The sequence below is a fragment of the Fusarium proliferatum genome (genome assembly GCF_900067095.1).
Source record: "Fusarium proliferatum ET1 genome assembly, contig: FPRO_scaffold001, whole genome shotgun sequence".
Classification (NCBI taxonomy): Eukaryota; Fungi; Ascomycota; class Sordariomycetes; order Hypocreales; family Nectriaceae; genus Fusarium; species Fusarium proliferatum.
Window position 1 is genome coordinate 1827316 of NW_022194790.1, and position 23332 is coordinate 1850647.

General features: G+C 49.0%; 7 protein-coding genes and 1 non-coding gene across 8 annotated transcripts; 4 read left to right on the forward strand and 4 right to left on the reverse strand.

The window, feature by feature from the left end:
• Positions 1 to 13: 13 nt before the first annotated feature.
• FPRO_01486 (uncharacterized protein) lies at positions 14 to 1666 on the reverse strand (the record flags this gene model as incomplete). The annotated part of the gene is made up of 1 exon (XM_031230939.1): positions 14 to 1666. The coding sequence occupies one exon, from the start codon at positions 1664 to 1666 to the stop codon at positions 14 to 16; it is 1653 nt and encodes a 550-aa protein (XP_031074987.1).
• Positions 1667 to 2234: 568 nt separating this feature from the next.
• tRNA lies at positions 2235 to 2334 on the forward strand. The gene is given in 2 exon segments: positions 2235 to 2272; positions 2291 to 2334. It is a non-coding gene; the product is annotated as a tRNA-Leu (tRNA).
• Positions 2335 to 2935: 601 nt separating this feature from the next.
• Positions 2936 to 3860, forward strand: FPRO_01485 (uncharacterized protein; the record flags this gene model as incomplete). Its single annotated transcript, XM_031230950.1, has 2 exons — positions 2936 to 3040; positions 3093 to 3860. 2 exons carry the CDS (start codon positions 2936 to 2938, stop codon positions 3858 to 3860), a joined length of 873 nt encoding a protein of 290 aa, XP_031074988.1.
• A 280-nt stretch (positions 3861 to 4140) lies between these two features.
• Positions 4141 to 4697, reverse strand: FPRO_01484 (putative peptidylprolyl isomerase (cyclophilin)-like protein; the record flags this gene model as incomplete). Its single annotated transcript, XM_031230961.1, has 2 exons — positions 4141 to 4566; positions 4620 to 4697. The coding sequence occupies 2 exons, from the start codon at positions 4695 to 4697 to the stop codon at positions 4141 to 4143; spliced, it is 504 nt and encodes a 167-aa protein (XP_031074989.1).
• A 650-nt stretch (positions 4698 to 5347) lies between these two features.
• Positions 5348 to 6757, forward strand: FPRO_01483 (uncharacterized protein; the record flags this gene model as incomplete). Its single annotated transcript, XM_031230972.1, has 4 exons — positions 5348 to 5640; positions 5809 to 6133; positions 6203 to 6325; positions 6404 to 6757. 4 exons carry the CDS (start codon positions 5348 to 5350, stop codon positions 6755 to 6757), a joined length of 1095 nt encoding a protein of 364 aa, XP_031074990.1.
• Positions 6758 to 8221: 1464 nt separating this feature from the next.
• FPRO_01482 (uncharacterized protein) lies at positions 8222 to 9405 on the forward strand (the record flags this gene model as incomplete). The annotated part of the gene is made up of 2 exons (XM_031230983.1): positions 8222 to 8651; positions 8708 to 9405. The coding sequence occupies 2 exons, from the start codon at positions 8222 to 8224 to the stop codon at positions 9403 to 9405; spliced, it is 1128 nt and encodes a 375-aa protein (XP_031074991.1).
• A 433-nt stretch (positions 9406 to 9838) lies between these two features.
• Positions 9839 to 11296, reverse strand: FPRO_01481 (uncharacterized protein; the record flags this gene model as incomplete). The annotated part of the gene is made up of 1 exon (XM_031230994.1): positions 9839 to 11296. One exon carries the CDS (start codon positions 11294 to 11296, stop codon positions 9839 to 9841), a length of 1458 nt encoding a protein of 485 aa, XP_031074992.1.
• Positions 11297 to 14394: 3098 nt separating this feature from the next.
• FPRO_01480 (uncharacterized protein) lies at positions 14395 to 18989 on the reverse strand (the record flags this gene model as incomplete). Its single annotated transcript, XM_031231005.1, has 2 exons — positions 14395 to 14490; positions 14544 to 18989. 2 exons carry the CDS (start codon positions 18987 to 18989, stop codon positions 14395 to 14397), a joined length of 4542 nt encoding a protein of 1513 aa, XP_031074993.1.
• Positions 18990 to 23332: the final 4343 nt, after the last annotated feature.

The following is a 23332-nucleotide window of genomic DNA, read 5'->3' on the forward strand; positions in this document are numbered from 1 at the left end:
CTGATCTTCTCGGTTACTTTGCTCCTCGACCTGCAAGCGATGCTGCCTGAGCCATCTTAGCATTCCTTGCTGCATCTCGTGCCTGGTCCCATGCTCTTCCGGAATTTCCCTGCCGTGCATCGCGCGCAGCTCTCTTCTCATCCTTGAGAGTCCGAGCCTTCTCGCGCGGATCAATGACAACAAGTTCTTCTTCTGCCTTCTTACGGTTGCTAAGGTCCTTGCCTAATTTGTCTGCTGCGAAGCTGAGGGAGTGAGACATCCATCCTTCATCATCGCTCTCATCTTTTTCCTGCTTATCCCAGGATGTACAGCTTTGACAATTTGCGATGAAGTGTAAATCACATAACTCAGCTTCGTCATCTGGAGCATGTGTACTTCCCTCTTCACGCACAACCCCGGTTATTGTATGTTCGTTACCCTTTTCCGGAGGTGCCCTCTCCAATCTCGATTGGAAGGCCTTCAGCATGCCGAGTGTTTTTGCGTCCTCACTCGCCGAGGTGTTGGCAGCTCCGGGCCTTCGTTTCCGGCCCCTGATTGATGTTTCAGGGATCATGGCTTCGAGTGCAGACTTCTTCTTCTCCTTCACAGGCTCCTCCGCATGAATGGTCCGTCGCATCGATGCTTTCAGAGCGGCCATCTCCTCGTTGGCTCGCTCTAGAGCGGTCTTTTTGGGAGCCTCCGGTTCAGGTGATTGGTCCTTCACCTCTCTGATCGTAAGCGAACCAGGACTCCGCCGCGTTTCATTGGATGGCTGATCAAGCGTGGGTTTCCTCGGCACTTTGTCATTTATCTCATCTGCGACTGATGGGAGCTTCTCCGTAACTGTTGGCTTCTTGGCTTTCGGCTTTGCTGGCTTCCTGGGGATTTCGTCTTCCTCCTCATCTTCCATGACAATTCTCGTATCAAATTTCTTTTTCTTGAGCACTGGCATGTCGTCATCACCTTCCTCGTCGCCGAAACTGAGCAGCTGTTTCCCGCCTTTCCGTTTCTTCTTCTTATCCTTGCTTGTTGCTGCTGCTGTTTTATTAGATGGCGCTTGGGTAGCCACTCGAGATCTCTTCTTCATGTCATCGAAGGGGTTGACCAGTATCTCTACTCGTTCGATTTTCACAGGGTAGGTCGGTCGTTCCGTTGCTTCATCCACTTCCCCGTCACCCATTTTAGCCAAGTTGTAGATCGTGTCGCCAGCAATTCGTCCGAATAGAGTGTTCTTTCCATTGAGCTCCTCGGCCCTGTCGAGCGTGAAGAAGAACTGGCTACCATTGGTATCTGGGCGCGATTCGTTCGCAGAACCCAGCAGACCTCGCCTGTTGAATTTGAGTCGAGAGTGAAATTCGTCCTTGAAATTGATTCCTGTTGGTCCTGCATTCTTCCCCTGGCGCTGGTCCATCGGCCATGGATCTAGGTCGCCGCTGAATGCGCCTCCATCGTAAATGGACTCCCCTCCATTGCCTGTGCCTGTAGGATCTCCACCTTGCAATATGAAACCTGGAACTAATCGATGGAATATAGTGTTATCGTAATAGCCGTCGAGCGCGAGTTGTAAGAAGTTGCGGCATGTCAACGGCGTTTGCTTCGCGAATAACTCGACGGAGAGTTCGCCCCGGGTGGTGTGAATAATAACTGAGGCAGTGGGCTGCGGTTCAAGATTATAGATCGCCGACATTGCGACGCCTTGAATCTTAGTGAACAGAGATTGTGTGTTTACTTGTTGAGGTTGTAGAATTCAAGTCGCGTGTGACGAAGACTGGAAGAGCTAAGAACTTGGCCTGCATGAAAGATCCACACGGAGTCTTATCGATAACATCATCATACAGAATCTTTTGTAGATGGAAGGAAAGGCGGAATATAGCAGTTATGAGAGACGCGAAACCATTTTTTGTTTAGTAACTGCAATAATATCCCTTTCATTGTGCCAAGTTTAGGTTTCCCATCCTAAGGCTTAGACAAGATTAATAATGATATATACGTCCAGAATCTGGCGGTTTCTTCTGCCCAACCTTGAAAGCGTCAGCATGCTCTGTCGTCAATACCAATATTGCACAAATAAATGATACTGTCACCAACACACTGCGATCGCAACTCCACCATAATACAAAAACGTTATTCCTGCAGGAAGTCAAAGAACTGTATCAATGATATTCTTAATTAGCCCAGGGACAAATGGGGACACTAGGTGCTTATATACTGGCTAGCAAAAGTGTTGTTCAACAAGCGGGTCCTCACGACCTTACGGTGAGATGGCCGAGTTGGTTATGGCGCCAGGTTAAGGTTAACCTTAACACCAATTTCCTGGTGGAGCAATCCTCCTGGGTTCGAGTCCCAGTCTCATCAAGATTTTCTTTTTGCTCTCTCCATAGGAATAATTACTTGTCAGCTTTTGCTCTTGCTCGGGTCGTACAAAATTCCCTAACTTCTTTATCCGTAGTCCTGTAGAACCCGAAGTTGCCTGTTAAACTATTAGTTATGCCTTGTCTTGTGCTCTGTATGCCAATAGAATTTGTTTGAGACGTCTACAATAAACACAGTTCACATGAAATTTCTAACATAGGGAAATTATTATAAGTAATACACATTTATAGCTTTGTTCAGAGCAGCTTCAACTATGATCTTGTTATCACCTGTCGTCCACGCAAACACTGAGGGCTTGCGTTCAGATGAACACTCTTTATTCACAATTGTTCATGTCGCCCAAGATTTAACCGTTTTTAGCAGATCCCCGCATGTTAATATAAAGTGTCTCGAGCTCCGCGTTATTCTTCCTTCATTACACGCGGCTTCAAAATTTCCGGTAAGGTCTCAGTTTCGATCTAGTTCATGTCGTCAGGCTGGTCGAGACGATAAAGAAGGTCACAAGAGACGCAACGCATCACAGCGACATCGGTGTCCTTCAAGAACTCTGGACGGATCGGTGAACTACCGGTTTTTCGCGGGCATGTTGTTCCCCAAGTCCAAGCGGGCCTCCGCCCCTGGCTTCAAGATTTGCTTCAACGACAATAGTGGCGCAGGGCACCGTATATTCCACCTCGATATCAAGGATGTGAGAAAATGGCGAGACGCGTTCAAGCCAAAGAGGCTTGATACAAAAGCAGACCGAAGGCGTCAAGATACTCGCGCACCCAATGGACCAATGGGCCATTGCCAATAGTTCCTTCGTTATATGCAACCAAGAGGATACTCCGACTCCAGAACGCGAGCCAGTGTCCATGGACAGCGGATCACCATGTGAGGCCCTAATTTTTACTATGGAGAAATTGGATCTTCTCGGAGACACGAAATACAACGGCACGGTTGATGTCGAGAGGGTTGCAGAACGGGTCAAGACCGAAAGGATCCTCGAAGGTACGTTGACTCCGGATCCTGACCGAGACTATGAAGGCGAATTTACCCTCTTGTTCCTATCATTCGAAGAGGCTCAACGGGAACGACAACCAGATATTGTTGATGATGGTTCGAAAGGGTGGAAATTTCTGCATGGCATTATCACCGCAGGGCAGAGGGATGAGCCCAGCGAACTTCCTGCTTACCATCCCAGCCAACGAGCATTTCTCCTTGCTCGGAAATTCAGGGGGGCTTTCCTGGTTACCTGTTCTATACGAAACATTGATGCTTGCAGCCATGCGGAACTCCTGAAGCTCATTTGGCAGATGGAGATGACCGGATGGAATGACATGATCTATGTCACCGAGAAGGACGAGGAGGTCCCTTACCGTATCGAAAGCAAGAAAAAAGCCGAAGTGTTGGATTGGGGACGTTTTGAAGATGATTATGAGCGCCCACCGATGCCAGCTAATGAGGTTAGGACAGGCAAGAAACTTAGGAGCTTTATCCTAGACAATAAGACGATTTCGGTAAGTTGAGCAGAACTCAATAGGCCTTCAGACTAATTGTTCTTGACACCTTACTCTGGGGGGTTCTCCAGAAAGGGTAGTTTAGGATTCTGGTGGACTCTAAGGGATTCTGGTTGGTGAGCGTAGATTGAGAATATAATGAACGAAGGTCTTCAAAATGGAGTTTGGGTGGTATATGCTGCAATCTTCGTCTTCCCTCAGTGATGTGCCGTAATAGTAGTACAGTTTCGTTCGAGGCATGGGTCAATGTCATGGCGTGGCAAGCATTACGAAGGACATTGTCGTCATCTCAACCAGCGATCGGGTTGGCGTGGATCGTCACATTTTCGATACGAACTGGCTCCTTGGGTCTGTTCTTTCGATCCACTTCGATAGCTTCCATCTTGGCCAATGTCGCGAAACCCTCGTCGCCAATGACGCGCCCAAATACAGTGTTGAGTCCGTCCAGATGCGGCGCCTTGTCGAACGTGATGAAGAATTGCGATCCGTTCGTTCCGGGTCCCTTGTTGGCCATCGACAGCACGCCTCGAGTGCCGTGTCGTAGCGCAGGCCGGATCTCGTCTTCAAACGCGCCTCCCCATATGCTGCGTCCGCCTTTGGGATTCTCGGGGGGATTTGGTGTTGCGGGTGCACCAGTCTGTGCCATAAACTTGGGGATGAGGCGGTGGAATGGAGATTTATCGTAGTAGCCGGAGCCACAGAGGGCAAGGAAATTCTAGTAGGTGTGAGCGAAAGACTGGGTTTAAACAGGTACTGGATTATACAAACCTCTGCAGTTTTGGGAACACTTTCGCAGTATATCTCAACCTTTATGTCGCCGTGCGACGTGTGCAGTGTGACTGACATAGCCGTTGTCTTCAATGATGGTTTAAGCGATGAAGGAGATGCTATCTTTAGTTTGGAAGAAGAATACCTAATGATGCTGTGCTGGGAGTGTTGATAATGCAGCATTGAGAAGATGATTGGGTGAGGAAGTTGATGATTATTTATACTTGATGACTAATACAATCGACGACTGGGATAGTGCTGGGTAGGATTTCTTAATCTCTAGGTAGGTAGGTAGCAAATAGTACTTCTACCTTTGGACTCATGATTCTGATTCCTAGCGACTCATGGATTTACTAGTGAGTATTCTATAGATGAAATAGTTTGGTGCGCGTTAACGAGGTGTTGAATGTGCCGAAATATGCCTCGTGTATTTGTCAAAGCCAAGCCAGCCGCTTTTTCCCTTCCGTCTATTATGTATGCTTTACATGGCGATTCGTTCTATCATCAAAATGTCTTTGCTTCGTGGAGATAAAGAAAATAGATTGATAATACCTGCGACTCTCACCTAAATATACTTTGCACGGCTGCTCTCAGCTCTCACAAATACTGTTATCGATGGCTGCTATCGACACTCAGAGCCCTCTCAGTAACTGCTTCTATAAAGCTCTGTCGCGCTTACCCAAGTTAGTGACAGTTCATCCAACATTGGTAGGTAATTCCAAATTACAATGATGCGACCCCTTCTCTTATGCCCCTTCCTCCTTGGCCCATCTCAACAAGATCACCACACTTTGGGCGCAGACTGGAGAATCATCATCATTCTTTTCAATAGACCCCCGACTATCGGACAGCTTTTAAAGCCGTCTGCGCACGTCCAACTACTCTTCTTTTCTCGAGTTTGTTGTCTCAATACCTACGCTTCGCTGTCAGTTATGGAGAGGCTACCCCAGGAGTGTCGAGACATTGTTGCATCCTTTCTGGCCGGGTACGACGTGAAAAACCTGGTTCTCGTGTCGAAAAGGTACTACGACTTCTTTGTCGCGAGGAACTTGAGACGGCTTTGGTTTCAAGGTCTCCCTAGATTTCTCTCCCACCTATTCACGTCCTTCCTTGCAATGAGGCAATTCAGCCTTATCAGGCGAGTTACAATACATCTTGAGCATATGGAATGATCCTAATATTACCACAGGAAGACACTAGTAGTCCTGCAGAAGCACGGGCGCGTCGGAACTCAGCTATCATTGTACGAGAAACTTGGACCGTTACTTGTCAATAGCATCTCGCAAATGACCGAACTGCAAGAGTTGGGTTTGTCTCTCAAAGGCTGGCCCCAGGAACAAGAAGAGAACCTCTGTCAACTTTTAATGCGGACTCGGAAATGGGATAAGCTCAAATGTCTCAAAATCTCGGCTTCGCCAGAGATACTATGCGCTGTTCTCAGCCGCTGTGTTCCAGAGACCCTCGAAGCAGTTGGTATTGATGGGGACTACTTAACACGGATGTACGATGAGCTAGTGCGTCTTTGCTCTTCTGCTGGAAGCCGACACTCTTTGAAGGAGCTCCATATTTCTCCCAACGAATAGGGTCCATTGTTAGATGAGCTGATCATTCTGAAAGTCAAAGACCATTTCAAAGCTCTCAAATGCCTTAGTATCCAAGGACGTTCGCATATGCTTTGGGATCCTTGCTGGACGACTGCAGTCTTTGTGAGTCAACTACTTCAGAAACTTGCCGTTTCGAAAGACAAGCTGTCCTATGTGTTGAAGAAGCTCACATCTACCTAGTCAGACTCGTTGAGCACAGTCTGTGATCTTCTTAACCAAACATCGATTCAAGAGCTCTGGCTTAGCATGCCATACATACACTTCGATCGAGCTTCTGTCCTTGAGTATTTGAACGGGCCAGTTTCAGATCCCGTCGAGTTTGAAGATGCAACCGAATCTGAGCTTGAGCGAGCGTATCGCAAATTGATTGTGGATATCGCTTCAGCATGCCATCACATTCGCAAGCTAGTTATCGTTCAAGGGTCTGAAACTCGATTTGATCTTGTTGGAATCAGCCCTCCTCACAAGTATATGGGATTTACTCTTGTTGGAATCAGCTCTCCTGGCAAGGTCATGGAAGTCAAGTTGTGTTAGAAGGGGAAAACAATCCATTGCCATCCCTCTGTTCTCTGAATGCAATTAAGAATTATTAACTGTTGCATTAGAATACATAGAAAAATAGTACTTGAGAAATCATAAAGGCAAGATAGATACCACTAGAGAGTTCCTGTTAAAACTCCAGAGATTGTGAGCCACTTTCTTCGTTCATTGTTTTCCTTATCTCTTCGTCATATAGTTTGTAGAATAGGCAACTTATCGAACCAAGTTATGACCAGTATGTGCTTGTTTGTTTAGTGTCTCGAGGCTTTTATAAGTCTTTGTGGCGCCATTCCTGAGAAGTTATTCATCAAAATCTAGACAAAAGTCCTCAACGACGAAGCAAATACATCTTAGGAGTATGCTGGAACTGAACAGGTATTTGACAAGAGATCCTGAGAATTCTGGCCATGGAGCACAAAGGTCAAAGGGTCCAGAAGGAAGGGGAGTATTTGAATCTTCTCTCAAACTTGAAGCGGATCAGACTGGGAACATCTCAATGCGGAGGGGCTTTTAAAAGCCCGCGGGGATTTACGTTGAATGGACATTATGGCGAAGGGACAAGTTACCTACGGAACAGACTGCCAGAACTGAATTGGAGATCTTGCTCCGCCTTTTCATACTTGTCCAAACTTCTCGATATCTGGAGAAATTTATATGGAATACGGAGTTAACTTATATCAAGAAGTGCTGGAGTATTGGTACATAGAGAACAGACCAATTCGAGATATTCGCCCTGGCCTGGAAACAAAGGCTCACGTTCAAAGGATGCAAATATATTGGAATTTATAGCTTTTTAGCTTGTTTAATCTCTCCGTCTAAGTATGCATAAAGAGATCTTGAACTCAATGTATGGATGTTCATACCCATGACATCACGCTCACATCCTCGCCCTTCCCGAAGGCTCGTCCAATCTTGGCGGCTTCTCCGGCATTAGCTTCCACTAAAACCCCCGTAATGCCCGCAGCCGTGGTCAGAAATCTTGAGACCTGGCACTACATGACAGAAATACTGGGGTAGACTTAGGCTATGTAAAGTAGACCCTTGGTTGGCTTATTCTGGCTAGCCAATTGAGGATCGAACTTTTTGGCTCCCTGAGGTGCCCCTGGCTATCCATCCCCTGGAGGAATAACACAACTAACAGTTACAGACCCACTGGAGACCTGCGCGAAATAAAACAGTCCTTGCTGTGGTTGGTCCCGTCCGGACCGATCGGCCTCTCCTGTTGCTGGTTGCTTCGCATTGGCATTCAAATCTCCCGTGTCCCAGCTTTTCTAATCGTCTTCTGTTTTTTCCCTTCCTCTTCTCTTCAACCTCTACCTCTTTCTTTTCCATTGTCGCCCTTGTTCTCCGTCGGCGGTTATAGTGTGTGATTAGGCAGAGTCTCACCGGGAAAGGAACGTCGTGTCAAGGACAACCATCGCATCGCATCGCCGAAGGAACAATAACAAAACAACAACAATGCACGCATCAAAGATCATCGCCTCAATTGGCCTTGCGGCTTCTGCCCATGCCACAGTCATCCGCTATGAGCGCGATCTCGAAGTCAATGCCCCTGCTGCTGCTCTCGAGAAGCGAGCCGAACCGACTGCCGCTTGGGTTACTGTCGATGATGAGATGCAGCCTGCGACGACATACACTCCCTCGTATACCACCGTTGATGGCACCACTTCTCTGATCGATGCTCCTCCTCACGATCTTACCGCCAGTGTCTACACCTACACCAGCTGGGGCAAGATTCACACCAGTACTGGCGAGCCTCCCAACCCCCAGGCCACCGGCAAGCATGGCGAGGGTGTCTTTGCGCGATGCTACAATAAGGATGGCGATAATGCTCCTTTCTGCTCGCCTTACGCCAACAGCACCCTTGATGTTAAGAACACATACTTTGGTGAGCAACAAATTCGTTCGTTGATGCGTCAATTATACTAACTAACAGACTTTTAGTTACTTGGGATCCCGATTACTTCAACAAGACCAAGTCCTCTGATAACTCTACTCTCTTGGTCACTGCCCGCCTCGACCTCTACAACCGCACTAGTGAAAAATGGGTGAAGTACAAGGAATTCACCGATTCCGCTGTCCCCGCCGCTTGGGGCTATTGGCCTTTCGATGTCAAGCAGGACTACATGAAGTACTCGCCCTACAACATCTCCATCACCCTCTACAGCAACAGCAACAACTCCCTCGAGAAGACCAAGTCTTCATCTCTTTACCTCAACCTCAATGATCAGAACTTCCCTGAGAAGTCCCACGAGAAGTTGCCCGAGGGCCAGACCCTGACCATCGCTCTGCCTGTCGTCTTCGGCTCTCTCTTCCTCCTCGTCGTCGGTGGCTTCCTCTGGAACCGCAAGACCCGCCGTATCGGACTCGGCAATATCTCGAGCCGTTCTCGTCACGGTTATACTGGTCGTGCCAAGCGCCGTATCTTTGGTGCCAGAGATAATGGTATCCAGCTCGATACTTCAGTTCCTCCTCCTGGTGAATACCGTGACGCTCCTCAGCGTGCTCGTGCCGACAGCGAGGGTCTCGGCAGCTTAGCTGGTAGCCCTGTCGATCCTACATTCCCTCAGCAGGGCACCACAGGTGGGCGCAATGCTTTCCGCGACGAAGTGCGAAGACAGGAGGAAGAGAGACGTATGTAAAAAGAGGTGGTATTTTTGTAATCTTGGATGTCATCATTGCTGGTTCTGTTCCAATATTCACAAATGACTTGTTATAATGTGCATCTAGATGACTGGAGGTTTAGTGTAACGTTTTCACACGACGCATAACGAAAATCAATACGAAAAAAGACCTTTCTAGACCGAAAATAGAGTGACCTCTTGGGTCCATGTAACAAAAGTACTCTGTACAGGAGAGCATCGCCAAAAACAGCCAAGTTCCTAATCCGTAAAATCAAAGCCATCTGCCAAAAAGTGTCATACGCCGGGCGTCATGGGTATTGAAGCCATCCCTAGCAAAATCCCACCCCTAGCAGATTGCAATAGTCGATGACCAAGATATCGACAAGCAAGCCGTAGCAACTCCATAAAGGCATGTAATGTAAATGAGCAGTATAATTCCCCATGCGCCGTTCTAGACCTTAGCCCGCTTAGTGTTCCCAACACTTTGCCCGTCGTCCTCGAAACGTCTCTTTGTCTTTTCGGGTGCTGGCGTCGCAGGAGGTGATTCCTGCTCTGCCGCCGCCAAATCAAAACCAGCACAAAGGTCGAGCTGTGTCTCTCCCTCTTGTAATGGCCTCAGCAAGTCAGCTGGGATGGCCGTGGCCAGCTGACACCTCGCCTCACAAGGTTGATATGTGCTCGTTGTCCACGCATCGTCAGCGTAGTTCTTGGCCTCAGCGATGGTATATCCAGTGCTGAAGCCCTCGTGGTATGCATCTGGGAGAATTACTATTGTCTCGCCAGGGCGCTGGTCAATAATGCGGTAAGGTATACCAAGTTTTTCCAGTTTCTGGGGAAAGAAAAACTCGGCTCGATGCCGCATGAACTGAGAGCACTTGTCCTTGCGGCCAAGCGCCTCTTCTGCGACCTCAACCGCAGTTGATGGCACAACGATCCAAATCTTCCGTCCTTTGTATAGATGGTTCAGAGATACCAACCGGAAGTCTTCTGCGTGTATTTGAAAACTTGCACCGAAATGGGGTCCTGATTCATACACATATGGAGTATGGATTCCAGGAATTATGGCTTTTGTGTTATCCAGTTTATCACCTTTGAGGGGATAAATCGGACTTCTTTCAGGAACTCCGGCTTCAAGGCGTTGTTCGGGAGTCCATGCAGGCACATCAACTCGATAACGTACATTGCGAATCTGCTTGTGGTCGTTCTTGCGATAAAGTTTTCTGAGCTGATCGATGGCTTTGATCGCCGTGACATTGCATTTCGCGCCTGTAACGGACGAGTTGAAACTGCCGACGGACGGAACCGTGTCAACACGCCAGAAACTGTTCCTTTTGATTTGAGTCGGGCGATAAGCATTCGCCGGTACTTTTTGGGAGTCCTTTGCTGGGAGGTCTTCTATGAGTTCCTCAGGAAGGACGATTTTAAAACAACCGTGGCCTTCAGCCTTGAGGCTTCTGGCAAATGCGAGATTCGCCGGAAAGTCGTTCCATTGCTCGACGGTTGGCTTGAGTCGGAGAACTTGATGACCCTCGGGGCCATCCCAATCAAAATCTATTGATTCGGGTTCTGCGACAGGCTCATCCAATTCGGATGGTAGATCACTGAGAATTGAGCTTGCGTCGTCTCCGTCAAGGTCCGGGGAGAGTGATGGGACTTGTCCAAGCGGAGATGGTCCATTCGGAACGATATCTTGGTCTGTGATTAATTGAGAGGGCTGAGGATACTGTGGTTCGATGACGTTTTGCTGTGTTTTGGCGGGGATTGGACGCTGCTCGTCTAGGGATTCGGTAGTGGGAAGTGGCCCAGGCCCAGGCCCAGGCGCAGGTTCAGGTTCAGGTTCAAGGTGCGAAGAGTGTTGAAAATGAAGAACAGGTTCCGCAAACTCATGCGGGGGATGTTGAATCTCCATTGAAGCCGGGAGGAGCCCGCCTCGCCAATGCGACAGGCAAGCGATGAGGTTCTGGTGTTGATTGAGGTCTAGCAGTGGAGAACAAAAGTGAGGGTGAGCGTGAGTGAGGGCGAGAAAGGCGGCGAGTGAGAGTTAAGCACAATCGCCACTTATTTCAGGACAGAGGCCAGAGTTTTTGTATGCGCCGTGAGGCTCCGAACTCTCATTCTTGGCAGCGAACAACCATGACAAAGGCACAAAGAAACAAAGGTAGAGCAGGGACTTTGTTGCGCGATGAACGTATGAACAGAAGAGAAAATGGAGGCTACCTAGGGTAGTAGTAATAGGTGTCAGGTAGTGAGTGACTGAGTGAGCAGAAAAGAATCCCCCATGAGAAGCGGAATGTCGACCCAAATAGTACTAGGCTAAACGAGTGCAGGGGGGCACCTGGGCTCCCGTCAGTAGCAGAAAGTGTGAGGTACTTCAACAAGGAAGCAGGTCGCCACCGAAATGCATGTCTCCTTACCAGACGGAACTGTAGGGCACTGCGCTGCACTACACTGCGCTTTAGAAGTGAGCGGGTCACGCGGGGAGTTCAGAGATTGGTCAAAAGAGAAGCAAATATTTCCATGATTCTAGCGGGAAACCCGCCTGCAAGGTCCCTGATTAGCGCGGGGCACTGAAGACCAAGCAGCCAAGTTACATCCAGCGGGAAAAAAAAAAACATGCTGTCACTGGATGCGAATGCTATAAACAATTGCTGTTTGTGGGCGGAATCTTGCTCTTGCAGCTGAGCACAGAGAAACTGATTCTTGCTATCGAAGAGAGAGAGAGAGATCTTTTCTTTCATTCTTTGATTTTACTTGTTCAGAATCAAAATTTTCTTCTACTAGCGGGAATGGTAAACGCCGTGACGGCGGCTTTGTTAGGCGGACAAAAACAATCGAGTCTACTTTAGGCTTTGTTGAAAACGGGTGGAGCAATTGAGCCCAGACCATAAGAGGGCAAGTGCATGATCATCCCGCTGAAGCACTTTGTCGGTGACGTTGAAAATGAAAAGGCGACAGGGGTCGGTCTTTATCAATCTAAGTAGGTCTTCAACGACCTGGACATTGAAATCCGCTGCATAATATGCGAGAGTCCCGATTGTCTCAGAGACTACAGTACAGCTCCGTCAGTGGAGACAACCCAAGAGGAAAAAATCATTAGGCCAACATACACGCATGCAACAAGCCGACGGCTTCCTATCCTTAAGTTTGTCAGTATGCACTGCAGCTTCGGAATCATACCTAAATCATAGAGCGAATAGAGATTCTTTTGTTATTTCTCAGGTTTCACTGCTGGACAGGGCCAGATTACATCTGGGGCTCGGTTGAAGTGGCTCTATTGTCATGTTCTGTTCTACCTTGATACCCTTGTTCTTACGCGCCTCGCCCATCAACCTGACAAATATCCCCCTCAACATTGATATGGACCACCGCCGGGTATAGCTCATCCCTCGTTCGTATCACCATGCCAACAAATATTTAACTGTATCGGCCTCTTCTGCGACGATTCTGTCAACACCACTTGGGCTTTGATTGGACACAACAAGTTCCAGTTTGTATCCCCGCAGAGGACTGCCTGTCTATTTGATGGCTGAACTTCGAGAGCCCGCAGTACATGATTGAGCCAGGCATAGGCTTCCATAGTTTTATCATGACACTCTCTAATTGCCATCCAGAGCTTCTAGTGTGATGGATAAATTCCCATGTCATCGAGCCAGTCAGCTGTATGCTCTCAATGTGTTGATTGGTGTTGAAGGTTTTCTTTGATGTGACTCTTGATCTGAGATAGTCGCCCTGAAGATACTCGAGGGATTGGTTTTAGGGAACACCGTCTTCACCTAGCCTGAAATGGTGAGTAAGTAGGATGCTTATGTATCCCGCCTTGATCATGTCGTCGAGTTCAGTTTCTAATCGACATAGAGCTTCTGCGCGAAGCAACGGGTGGCTGGCGTTCGTAGCTGGCATGGCCAATCATACAGGTGGCGAGCAGATATGCTCTGATGCAAAAGAAGATGGAGATGAAGAGGAGAGAATTATGGAATGGGCGAGGATTTAGGCCGAGTCGCTTGTAGGCCTAGAGGCAGCGATTTTCGCATCAATACCTAATCATGCAACGAGCTCGACAGTAATGGCCGCTAAGAGTTAGGACTAATTCATGCGACTATGAGACGACCTCAAATATATAACAGCTCACCCGCCAATTGGCACGTACGTCAAATAGTATACACCTACGTACCGTTAACCGGACTCCGTGCTATGGCTGTTCAAGTCTCCTGCTTCATACAGTGCATCATCCTTGAACTGCAATTGGCTGCTTGTAGTTCTCGGACAGCTTCTTCACCATAGCATCAAACTCGTTCTGTCCTGTCATCGCCATATCTGCCATCGCAGAGACGACCATCAGATTCGGGATAACCTCCCACGCCATATGTAGCTTTATGCTTCTTCATCTTCACAGAGATCACCATATCACAAAACAAGTCGCGCTGACATCCACCGAATAAACGGTCTTGTCTAGATATATGCAGATAACAATCATGATCCACCATGATCAAGTAAGGGTAGGTATAACTAACACAACCCATATTTTTATGCAGAGATATCCATCCATAAAACGACGTCCGTCAGCCCAACAACGCCAGCACGTCGTGTATCCTCTATCGTGTTTGTTAATGCTCATCGTACCCCATCCTCACTGATGTTTTTGCTCCATATGCTCTGTAAAAGAGATTCACACATAAAACCCAAAAAAGAGTCGCTTCCATGTTCTACATTCCAATGATCTTGCGGGCTCGCCATCCCGCAAACCAGCCTTGTCTCTTTCCAAAACGCCAAAAGTCATGACACCAAATGCTACATGGAGCCAAATAGAGAATAGTATGTTGTAATAGGTTGGTCAAGTAATTATGTCGAAAGTGAGGGTATGTCTAACCATCCAGGTCGAGTGACTTCGTTATGTTCGTAAACCGTGGAGAAGCTGCATAGTTCTGCTGACAGAGCATCGGGTGTACAAGTGGGCGCAGCAACTATGCAGCGTTAGGCATGAGCTGGCTCAACGGAACCTATGCAGTATCAAGCAGACACCGAGAGATTCTTGTATTTGCCGACCAACTCTTCGATCTTGGGCAATAGCTCAGGAATTCGGAATGGCTTTGAGATGACATCGTCCTAAAAGAAATTATTAGTGAACAAGTTAATAAAGTCTGGCACGACCAACTCACAATTCCTGCGGCCTTGGCGCTCTCGATTTGCTCCGGTCGTGCATATGCCGTAACTGCAATGATTGGGATATGTTGCACAATGGTTCCCTCTCGTTCCAGCTCTCGAATCTTTCGGGCACAGGTCATTCCATCCATGACAGGCATCTCCAAATCCATCAGGATGACAGAGATGTCAACACCTTCAGCCTCTTTTCCAGCCCAGAATCTTGAACGCTCAAGAGTCTGCAGAGCTTCCTTGCCGTGGTTTGCCACAAACGTGTTGTTGCCACAATTTCGCAGCTGTCGTTGAAGAACCTTTTGATTGACAATGTTGTCCTCCACAATCAAAACATCAAACAGTTGGGTTGTGTCTTCGCTTGTCGTCGTCGTTCGAGATGGTTGACGATTGAGTTCAGGCTTCTGCGGAATGGCTGGGGCATGAGACTTTCGAGCGATCTTGAACGGCGTGATCTGTTCGTAATCCTGAGGAGGAGTCAAAGATCGTCGGCACTTGACATAAAAGCTGAAGCTGCTGCCAATGCCACGGCGGGACGTAACACCAATCTGTCCACCCTGCATTTCTGTCAAGATACGGGAAATAAAGAGACCCAATCCAGAGCCGCCGTACTGAACGTGTGTTCGTGGAGTCGCCTGTTGAAATCGCTGGAAGAGAAGCTTCATCTCCTCCTCGATTAAGCCGGGACCAGTATCCTCAACTGTGCAGTGGATGTTAATCTCCTCACCATGACCCCACTCGTCAGCGTTGTTGATATCCATGACCGCAGTGCGTTGATGGTCGACTCTATCAAAGTATGAGATGCCTTTCCGAGTGATTTCAGACACGTGCCTTGAAGCGCTGAGGCTGACAGTAATGGCTCGTTTCTCACGACCCTGGGTGAACTTGATAGCATTTGTCATCAAATTTATCAAGACTTGTCGTAGTCTTGAAGGATCAAGCTTCACCCATTTGATGCCATACTCCTCGAAGCTCTGATCCACGTTGAAGTCAAACTCGATATCGTGGGCAACCAGTTCTGATTCGAACATCTTTAGGGCACGCTGCACAACCCTAACAGGCTGTTCATCGATGGGTGTAACGGCTAAGAGGTTCGAGTCCAGCTTGGACAACGTCAGAATATCATCCACAATACGCTTTTGATGACTGGCACAGAGATTGATTGTGTTTGCAGCATCCAGGCATCCGTCCAGTAGGTTCTCAACTTCTGCTTTGACAGAATGCGAATCGAAGACGGTGATGTTATTTGCGATCTGATCAGCACATTGTAGAATAGCTGATAGAGGATTCCGCATTTCGTGGCTGGTGATATCAATAAAGTTCTCTTGTTGTCGTTTCATCTCGACCGCCTCTTCACGTCGCTCATTCTGCACTTTCTCGGCCCATTTCTGAGAAGAGATGTCGGTGATACAGCCAAATATCAACTTGAGATTGCCTTCTTGGTTCCGTTCGGGATATGCGCTCATCAGAACCCAGGTATCGATTGTGTTTCCATCACTCTGTTGAGAACATTTGAACCGAAATTCCACCGAAATGGTGACTTTCTCTCTGAGGAGTTTATCCCACGCATCTTCCAATGCTGGTCTGTCCTCGTCTCTGACACTATCCATCCAAGTATCAACGGAATCTTCGGACCGGGAATGTCTCGAGATCTGCCACCACATATCGTTGCAATAGTTGATCTTGCCCGCGAAGTTGGCGATGAACATGCCAACAGGAGCGAACTCAGCCATTCGGGTAAATCTGTACTCGCTTTCCACGGCTTCTTGTGTACGGAGGTAAAGCTGCATCGAGAGTTCTTGACGGTCCAGTGCAGCGAGGCGCGCAGCCCTTTGACCACGCTTGATCTCCTCCTCGAACAAGACCACTGAAGCCATCGAGGTGGCGAGCTGTCGGGACAACAGATGGACGAACAACTTGTAATCGTCATCATAGGGTCGGCGAGGGTTGACACCCATCACGATGAAACCAATCACGGATTCTCCTGTGGTGGTCGGGATAACGGGGAAAACAACGAGCGTCTTTGAGGGATCGCCAAAGCCCCTCCAGTGAAGACCGTCAATAAGATGTGTAGGAAGGTTACCATTCTCTTCAGAGAGGACAATTGGCACACCGCCTGCAGCCATTGATTGGCGCATGTAAGGGGCGAAACCATCCTCGGACTGCCGCATGTCAAGCTGTGGAACTGCGGCTTGATGATTCTCTGGTGCTCCAAGGCTGCCCTCAAGAACCAATTGGGGTGAGTGTATCAAGCTGCCGGAATGCAGTGATGAAACCTCGCTCTCGGTGTCCTCTCTGGCCGAGTAGATCAGGGCGAAGGGCACATCGTGTTCGTTGAACTCGAGTCCTTTCTGCACCTGGGGCCAGAAACCTGCGACGGTGGTAGCTGCAGCCGTCCTCTCGCCAATCTCGCGAAGCATCAGCATTCGCCTCTCGTTGACCCGTCGACGGGTATTCTCGAAAGCTGGGTTGTACAGTCCAACCACTTCGCCTTCACCACCCACCAAGGGAACAATAGACCACGAAAAGAAAGCTTCTTCCAAGAAGCCATGCCGATTAATGAAAAGCTGATTCTCGTGCTTCATTGTTGCCTGCCCAGATTCTAGAGCGCTCTTGAACACGGGCTTGATCTCATCCCAGATCTCAGGCCAGGCATCCATATAGCAAGAGCCCATCAACTTGGGATGTTTTTGGCCTGCAAGGTCGAGATAAGCTTCGTTGTAGATGATCACACACTGGGGGCCCCAGTACATGGCAGCGGGGTGAGGGCTTCCCATGATCAGGTTGGACATGGATCTGAGATCCGCAGGCCAATCTTCGATTGGTCCGAGAGGAGTAGCCGCCCAGTCTACAGAACGAGCAAACTTTATATGAGGAGGAAGGGCATCCGATACTGGTATCCTTGTCCAATCGAAAATTGACCTTGCGGGTTGCGATTGGAAGACCTGGTTTGTAAACTCGTCAGGGTGTAGTCTCGTGTCACCTCCTTCCATGATCGCATCAACGTCTGCGCGATCAAAATTAACATCGACAGGTTCAGCATCGCCGAAATAATCTGGCGCATCAACGAGCTCGGCGTCAGGAGTAACGGGCATCTGCGGCGAGTGTCCAGAACTTCTCGTTTCCGAAGCAGCTGTCTCGTCAATAAGTGGTAACGCAGTACTGGGGCGAGGAGTAGCAACACAAGTCTGGGCGCTAACAAAGCGAAATCTTCGACGTAATGTTGATAATGTCCAGGTAATACCAGCATACTTGTGAGTATCAGCGGACATACGAGCTTTGGATTGTGTCATAATCCATGATTTGAAACGACCAAAATCTGTGTCTGCACTAGCATCTTCTTGGTCCACTGACAAGTATTGGAGTACTTCATGTGCTCCCCGTAGAGACGCGTTGTAGTAGAGGATGTGTAAGCCGGCACGGCTAGCATTAGCGGAATTGTCCAGGTCTATCAGAAAGGTAGGCCTCTCGTCCTGCTCTAGAAACTCAATAACACCAACGCCTTGTAGCATCTGCAGCCCCGGAGGCAGACTACGACTGTCTGGGGTCGTTGTATGAGCGGGAGCGTCCATCGAAGACCCCCAACTACCAGGAGTGCTCTCTGATCTTCCTGGGCTGATGGAGCTCACACTTGCGCGAGGCAACTTCAAGGTCGTGACGCCGCCAGCCGGGTCCTCTCGCATACGTGAAAGCATAGAAACAGCAGGATCGGTTGCAGGAAAGCTGGCCGGACGATGAACGTGCCTCGCTGGCGTGTGAGAGAAGAAGAGAGGCGAGAGGGGCCCTTGCTGTTTCCCCCTTGCTGAGGGATCAAGATTCGCAGCTTGGTTAGGAAGTTCGACCTTTCGAGGTGGTGATGCCCCAGTGCGGGCTTTCTTGATGGGTGATGGGTGCATGACAGGTTCACCTCTGGACGGGGCGGAGGGACGCTTCGCCGGAATGGGAGTCTGTGGAAGCCCTCGCGTGGACGCGCTAAGACCTCGTGGACTACCGGCGGTGGACAAACTTGACTGATGAATAGCGCCGGTAGTCGAAGCAGGCGGGAAGGAGGTCGTAAAGTCAGAAAAGGGCGCGATTGAGGCCAAGTTTGGTATGCTAAGATCGTGCCTCCATGCTGGTGCCTCTGATATGCGGCGAGAGTCGTAGGCTTTCCTGCCAGTTATGGTGACCCTGTTGTAAGCTTCCCCGGTAGCTTTAGCAGCAGCAGCAGCAAGAACTGAAACGTCGGTATCAAGCTCAGCGTTAGTCGTGCTGGTGGGAGTGGTGTTGCTTGGAGTCGTAAATGTGGGTACTGAACCCGGAGCAGAGGTTGAGGTTGGTGGTGGTGGTGGTGGTGGTGGATGCTTTTTGTGACCCTCCTTCTCTTGATCGGTTGAGTCTGCGACAGGACAATTCGAAGAAGCAGAGGCAGAAGGAGACGAGGGAGAGTTGAAACTAGGAAGCCGCTGCATGAAGGCGCCTGGAGAAGAGGAGGGAATCGAAGCCCCGGAGGGACTGCGAGTCCTTGGCACCTAGTGGCCAGTGGCTTTGGGCCTTGCGCAGCGGCCAGCAAGAGATCGAGATTCAAGATGCGATGAGGGGCGTGTCTGCGAGGTCGGGTGTGCGTAGCGTATGAGTGAAAGTAAGGTAAGGTACCGTATGCGTGCGAAACCAGTGGTGGAAGTTCCCTATGAAGTGGGGAGACTCTGATGCAGTACCTTAACTGTACGGGCCAGCAGCTGCAACAGTCAGTGGGAGGTGCAGTACCTGTTGCGCGGCGCAGTAAAAGCTCGGGCTGCTAAGTACACCTTTGTTGAGGAATACAGCCGCCGCGATGTTAGGTTGAAGGGGAGGGGGGAAGAAATGGGATGGGGATCGAGATGGGATATGGGATCAGAGGGGATGAGTTGCAGGGGGATTTGCAGCTAAAAGTCGGCTGTACGGTGCTGTGTTATGGCCGTAGTCCGGGGGGTCCTTCAGTAGGTGGAGTGCAGTAGGTGCTAAAAGCTTGACTCGATTGCGAGTGATGGGTGGCTCAAACAGTTTGTCAAAGGGAATAAAGGAACCAATGAATAATACAATTCAATTCAATCTGACGAAAGCATTCGGCCGAGTATTGACTCGAACGGAAACTCTGAGTTAGGCCGTGTTTGGGGTGGCGGAATCGGAGTCAAAATTGATAGAACGGACGGGTCCTGGCATCTAGCGTAGGTAGCGTGCCGTATTGGGTACGGTAAGGTAGGTAGAATCAGTAACAGTTTTGGGGCCGGTCCAAAAGAGCCGCAATTGCCAGTGAGAGAAAGGCTTCCCATCCAGTGGAGATATCTTGACGTAGGTAGGTTCGGTTGTTTGTCAGCCGAGCGAGACGAGAGGGCGACAAGGGAAGGGAAGTCAACGTCACAAGAGAGTGTCGATGAGAGGAAAGAAGATTAACAAGATGAACGAATAAAGTGGCAGTTAGACCAAGATAAGGATGGAAAGAGGCTGATCACTGCTCCGCATTTGAGCTTTCAGGCCAGACCAGGCCATACAAACCGACTGAATGGATATGGAAATAATGGATGGGAGAATGGGAAATAGCATTTCCAAAGGAAGGGAACGAGCACAAGACTAGTTAGTGGTGACATTCACATCGAACGAGTAAATGATAGACAGAAGGGGGCATGATAGATAGACATGTCTAATCTAGAGGAAGAAAGGATCAACATCTGCTTACGGAGAAAATAATTCATCCCGTCGATTGATCTGCTTCTGCTTCAGCTTCAGCTTGACTCTGAGTCCCATCACAAAACAGTAATACTGTACGGGACAGCACAGCATAAAGCACAACAACTCATATGTGTGCATGTATGTATGTACAGACAGCCATGGCAGGCCATTCAGAGAGAGCGAACAGGGGGTTGTTACCGGGGTCATATTCGTTCATGGAGATTAGGACGGGGAATTGGCGTGAGGCGGCTTGTAAGTGGACATCCCATCATCTTGGCAACAAATAACCTACCCGCTTTCGAGGTCTGGGTCCTTGAAGCTGACAGGGGACAAGACAAGGGAGTTGACCACCTGGACACAAACTCATGATCACTAATGGAGTTACCTGTTGTGGAAGAAGTGAAATATCAGTCATGATAGCAAGTTGCATGGTTCTCACCTCTTGAGTTGCAACTCCCAGCCGAGTACCAATATCACCTCCTCCGATAACATCACCACATCTGCCGTCTGCCGTCTATAGTAAGCAGTCCCACCACATACATACATGCGGCCGGCTTCTTTTCTGGCCGCTACAGACGAACCCAGGCCACCGGACCTAGTCCGTCCCGCTTCAGTCCATCTCGGCCAGTCATGAGGAAGACATGGGAATCGAACAAGCTTTTAGACTTTGACAAATCTTTGCTAGCACTATGGCTTTAGTGATCCATCATCAGGCTTTTTCCCTTCTCTCTTGTCGATCATCGTATCGAACCATCGGATTTCTTTTATCGGAGCGGAACTGAAAGACGGGAGAGAGATGAGAGCCGAGAGCCTCGACAAGGACATGCACAATCAACATTGACCAAGATCCCTGTATCAAACATTAACGGCGGCGGAACCATCGGTGCAACGTCTTGGCACCATTATTTGATCACTGGCCATACATAATGGACATTCCATGGATGCTGGGTCTATTTAGCAGTTCAACCCTACCGTCCGGGCACTTTTTAATGTCTGACTTGTCACAAGTTCACTTTCACACTCTCATCACTCAAAGCAAAGACCCTGAGTTACATGCAATTGGGGGTACTTGTCCTTGAACCCGGGCTGGGCTGACAAGGATGGAGGTGTTTGACACGAAACTACCGAGGCATGTATTTCTATTGCCGGATCATGTCAACACATGCAGGTTCTGAACAAAGGGGTAACGTAAAAGGAAATACGTATCGACGGAACGAGTCATCGACTAGACCAGAGCCAAGAAGGAAAAGGCAGAAAAGAAAAAGAAAAACGAAAGGGAAAAAATCCCGATCTGTTCGGAGAATGGATAAAATGGTTTGGGCCTGTGGAACGAATGCGTGGAACTCACTCTCCCACATCAAGAAATACCCATGACGATCGGCGAGATCTAGAACGGTCTGTTTTACCCACGCCTTGAGCTCAAAAGCCAAGGCCCCGCAAGCCTTCAGCTCCCCCTGTCTTTTCGTGAGAATGGCCGTCTCCAGAGAACACGGTCTCGAAGTCTGCCCCTGGTCTTGGCTTGCCTTGTTGACCTTGAAATTTGGCGCCAAAAAAACGCCCAATCTTTGAGCCTCTGCTGTTTGAATCGTGAATACTCGGACCGAGTTTCGGGGTCTCGAAATTATCGTGAGGCAATGATCAAGGTAAGGTTTCTCTCTCGTCCGCTGCTGATGGTCTATTCGGCCGAGATGGAGTTGGTATTAAGAATAATCCTCCGGTAGCTCGGCTGCCCCATGCTCACGATTCGTCGCATGGAATTTCCAAAAGCGAGGCGGTGTGGATACTGCTTACTGAAATCCATGACTTCTGACGGTTTCTTCCCGTGTAAGCCATCCCGTTATTGCCGTGACGGCGGAGTCTCCTCTCGAGTGACGATGTGGCTGGTTCAAGTGCATTCTTGACGGTTTTATGGCTGGCTTGGTGATGATAGCCGACACCAGCCAGGTGGATTAGTCAAGATGTTAGTATTCTTGCGGGAGTTTCTCAGTAGTGGCCGATAATATGCGGAAGTAGAAGATTCTGTTGTTCTCACTAACAATTAATAAGTTAGGGCCCAAGTACCTATGCTGTCTTCTCTTTATGTTCTAGCCCTTGTGAAAGGTCGTTGATAGTCAGGGCATAGCACATGGTATGGTCAGCCTGAAAGCCCGGACCAGAGTCTAAACTACCGATTTTGAATGCTACCATCAGGAGTTGGGAATGCCCTCACACTGATCCAAGGTTTTGGACTCGAGCTGTTCATGACATGATTTGATCCGGTTAAAAGACGTAACTCTGCTGCAGCGTAATCTATAGGTTACATAATGTCATCACTGTTGCTATTGTTAGCCGCCAGCTGACCGATGATGTTCACAAATGATACATTTCGTGGTATCCAAACTCAGAATAGTACCCTTTGAATGTTAAACAGCCTCGATCTCGGATAATCGGTATATGGAGATGCCACAACTGAGGCCATTTCCATAGAGACTCGACTGACAGATGGTAACGGGCGGCTAAATCCGGACGAATCTGGCCAAGAACCAACATAAAATATCCGTTCGTTCCGTTCGTTCTGTAGATCACAGGAATTGAATCTGCGAGCACTTGACGGCAAAGAAATGGCGGTTCCCAATCCCTGCGACTCTCACTCAAAAGCACATCTTCAACTGTTTTCTCGCGCCCTGATTGGTCATCCAGCCACATGAGGTTGCATCTCCAGCCTCCAGCCCAGCCAATCGGGCTACTCCATCACTATCGGGCATCTCATGATTTCCACCCGGGCGCTTAACAGAGGAGACGAGTGGTGATAGCACCTCACTTCTATCATCTGATTGGCTCACGCCGTTAATGCTCATCCTCGAGATGCAGTGATTGGCATCAGAGTATCACTCCAGGCGCCCGCTCACAGGCTGGCTACAGGTCCTTCACGCAGCATCACAGCGGCTTTTCTCACCTCGAGAGCCTCTCACAGCTGTCCAACATGGGGGCCCCCTCTCAGCTGATGGCCACCTCCAAGGCCCTTAAACGGCTGCCCACCCCCGACCTGGCCGCCCAGGAATGCTTCTTACATCTTTATTGAATTGGCTGCCGGTCAGCAAAGACGAATTTGACGGTCTTAATCAAG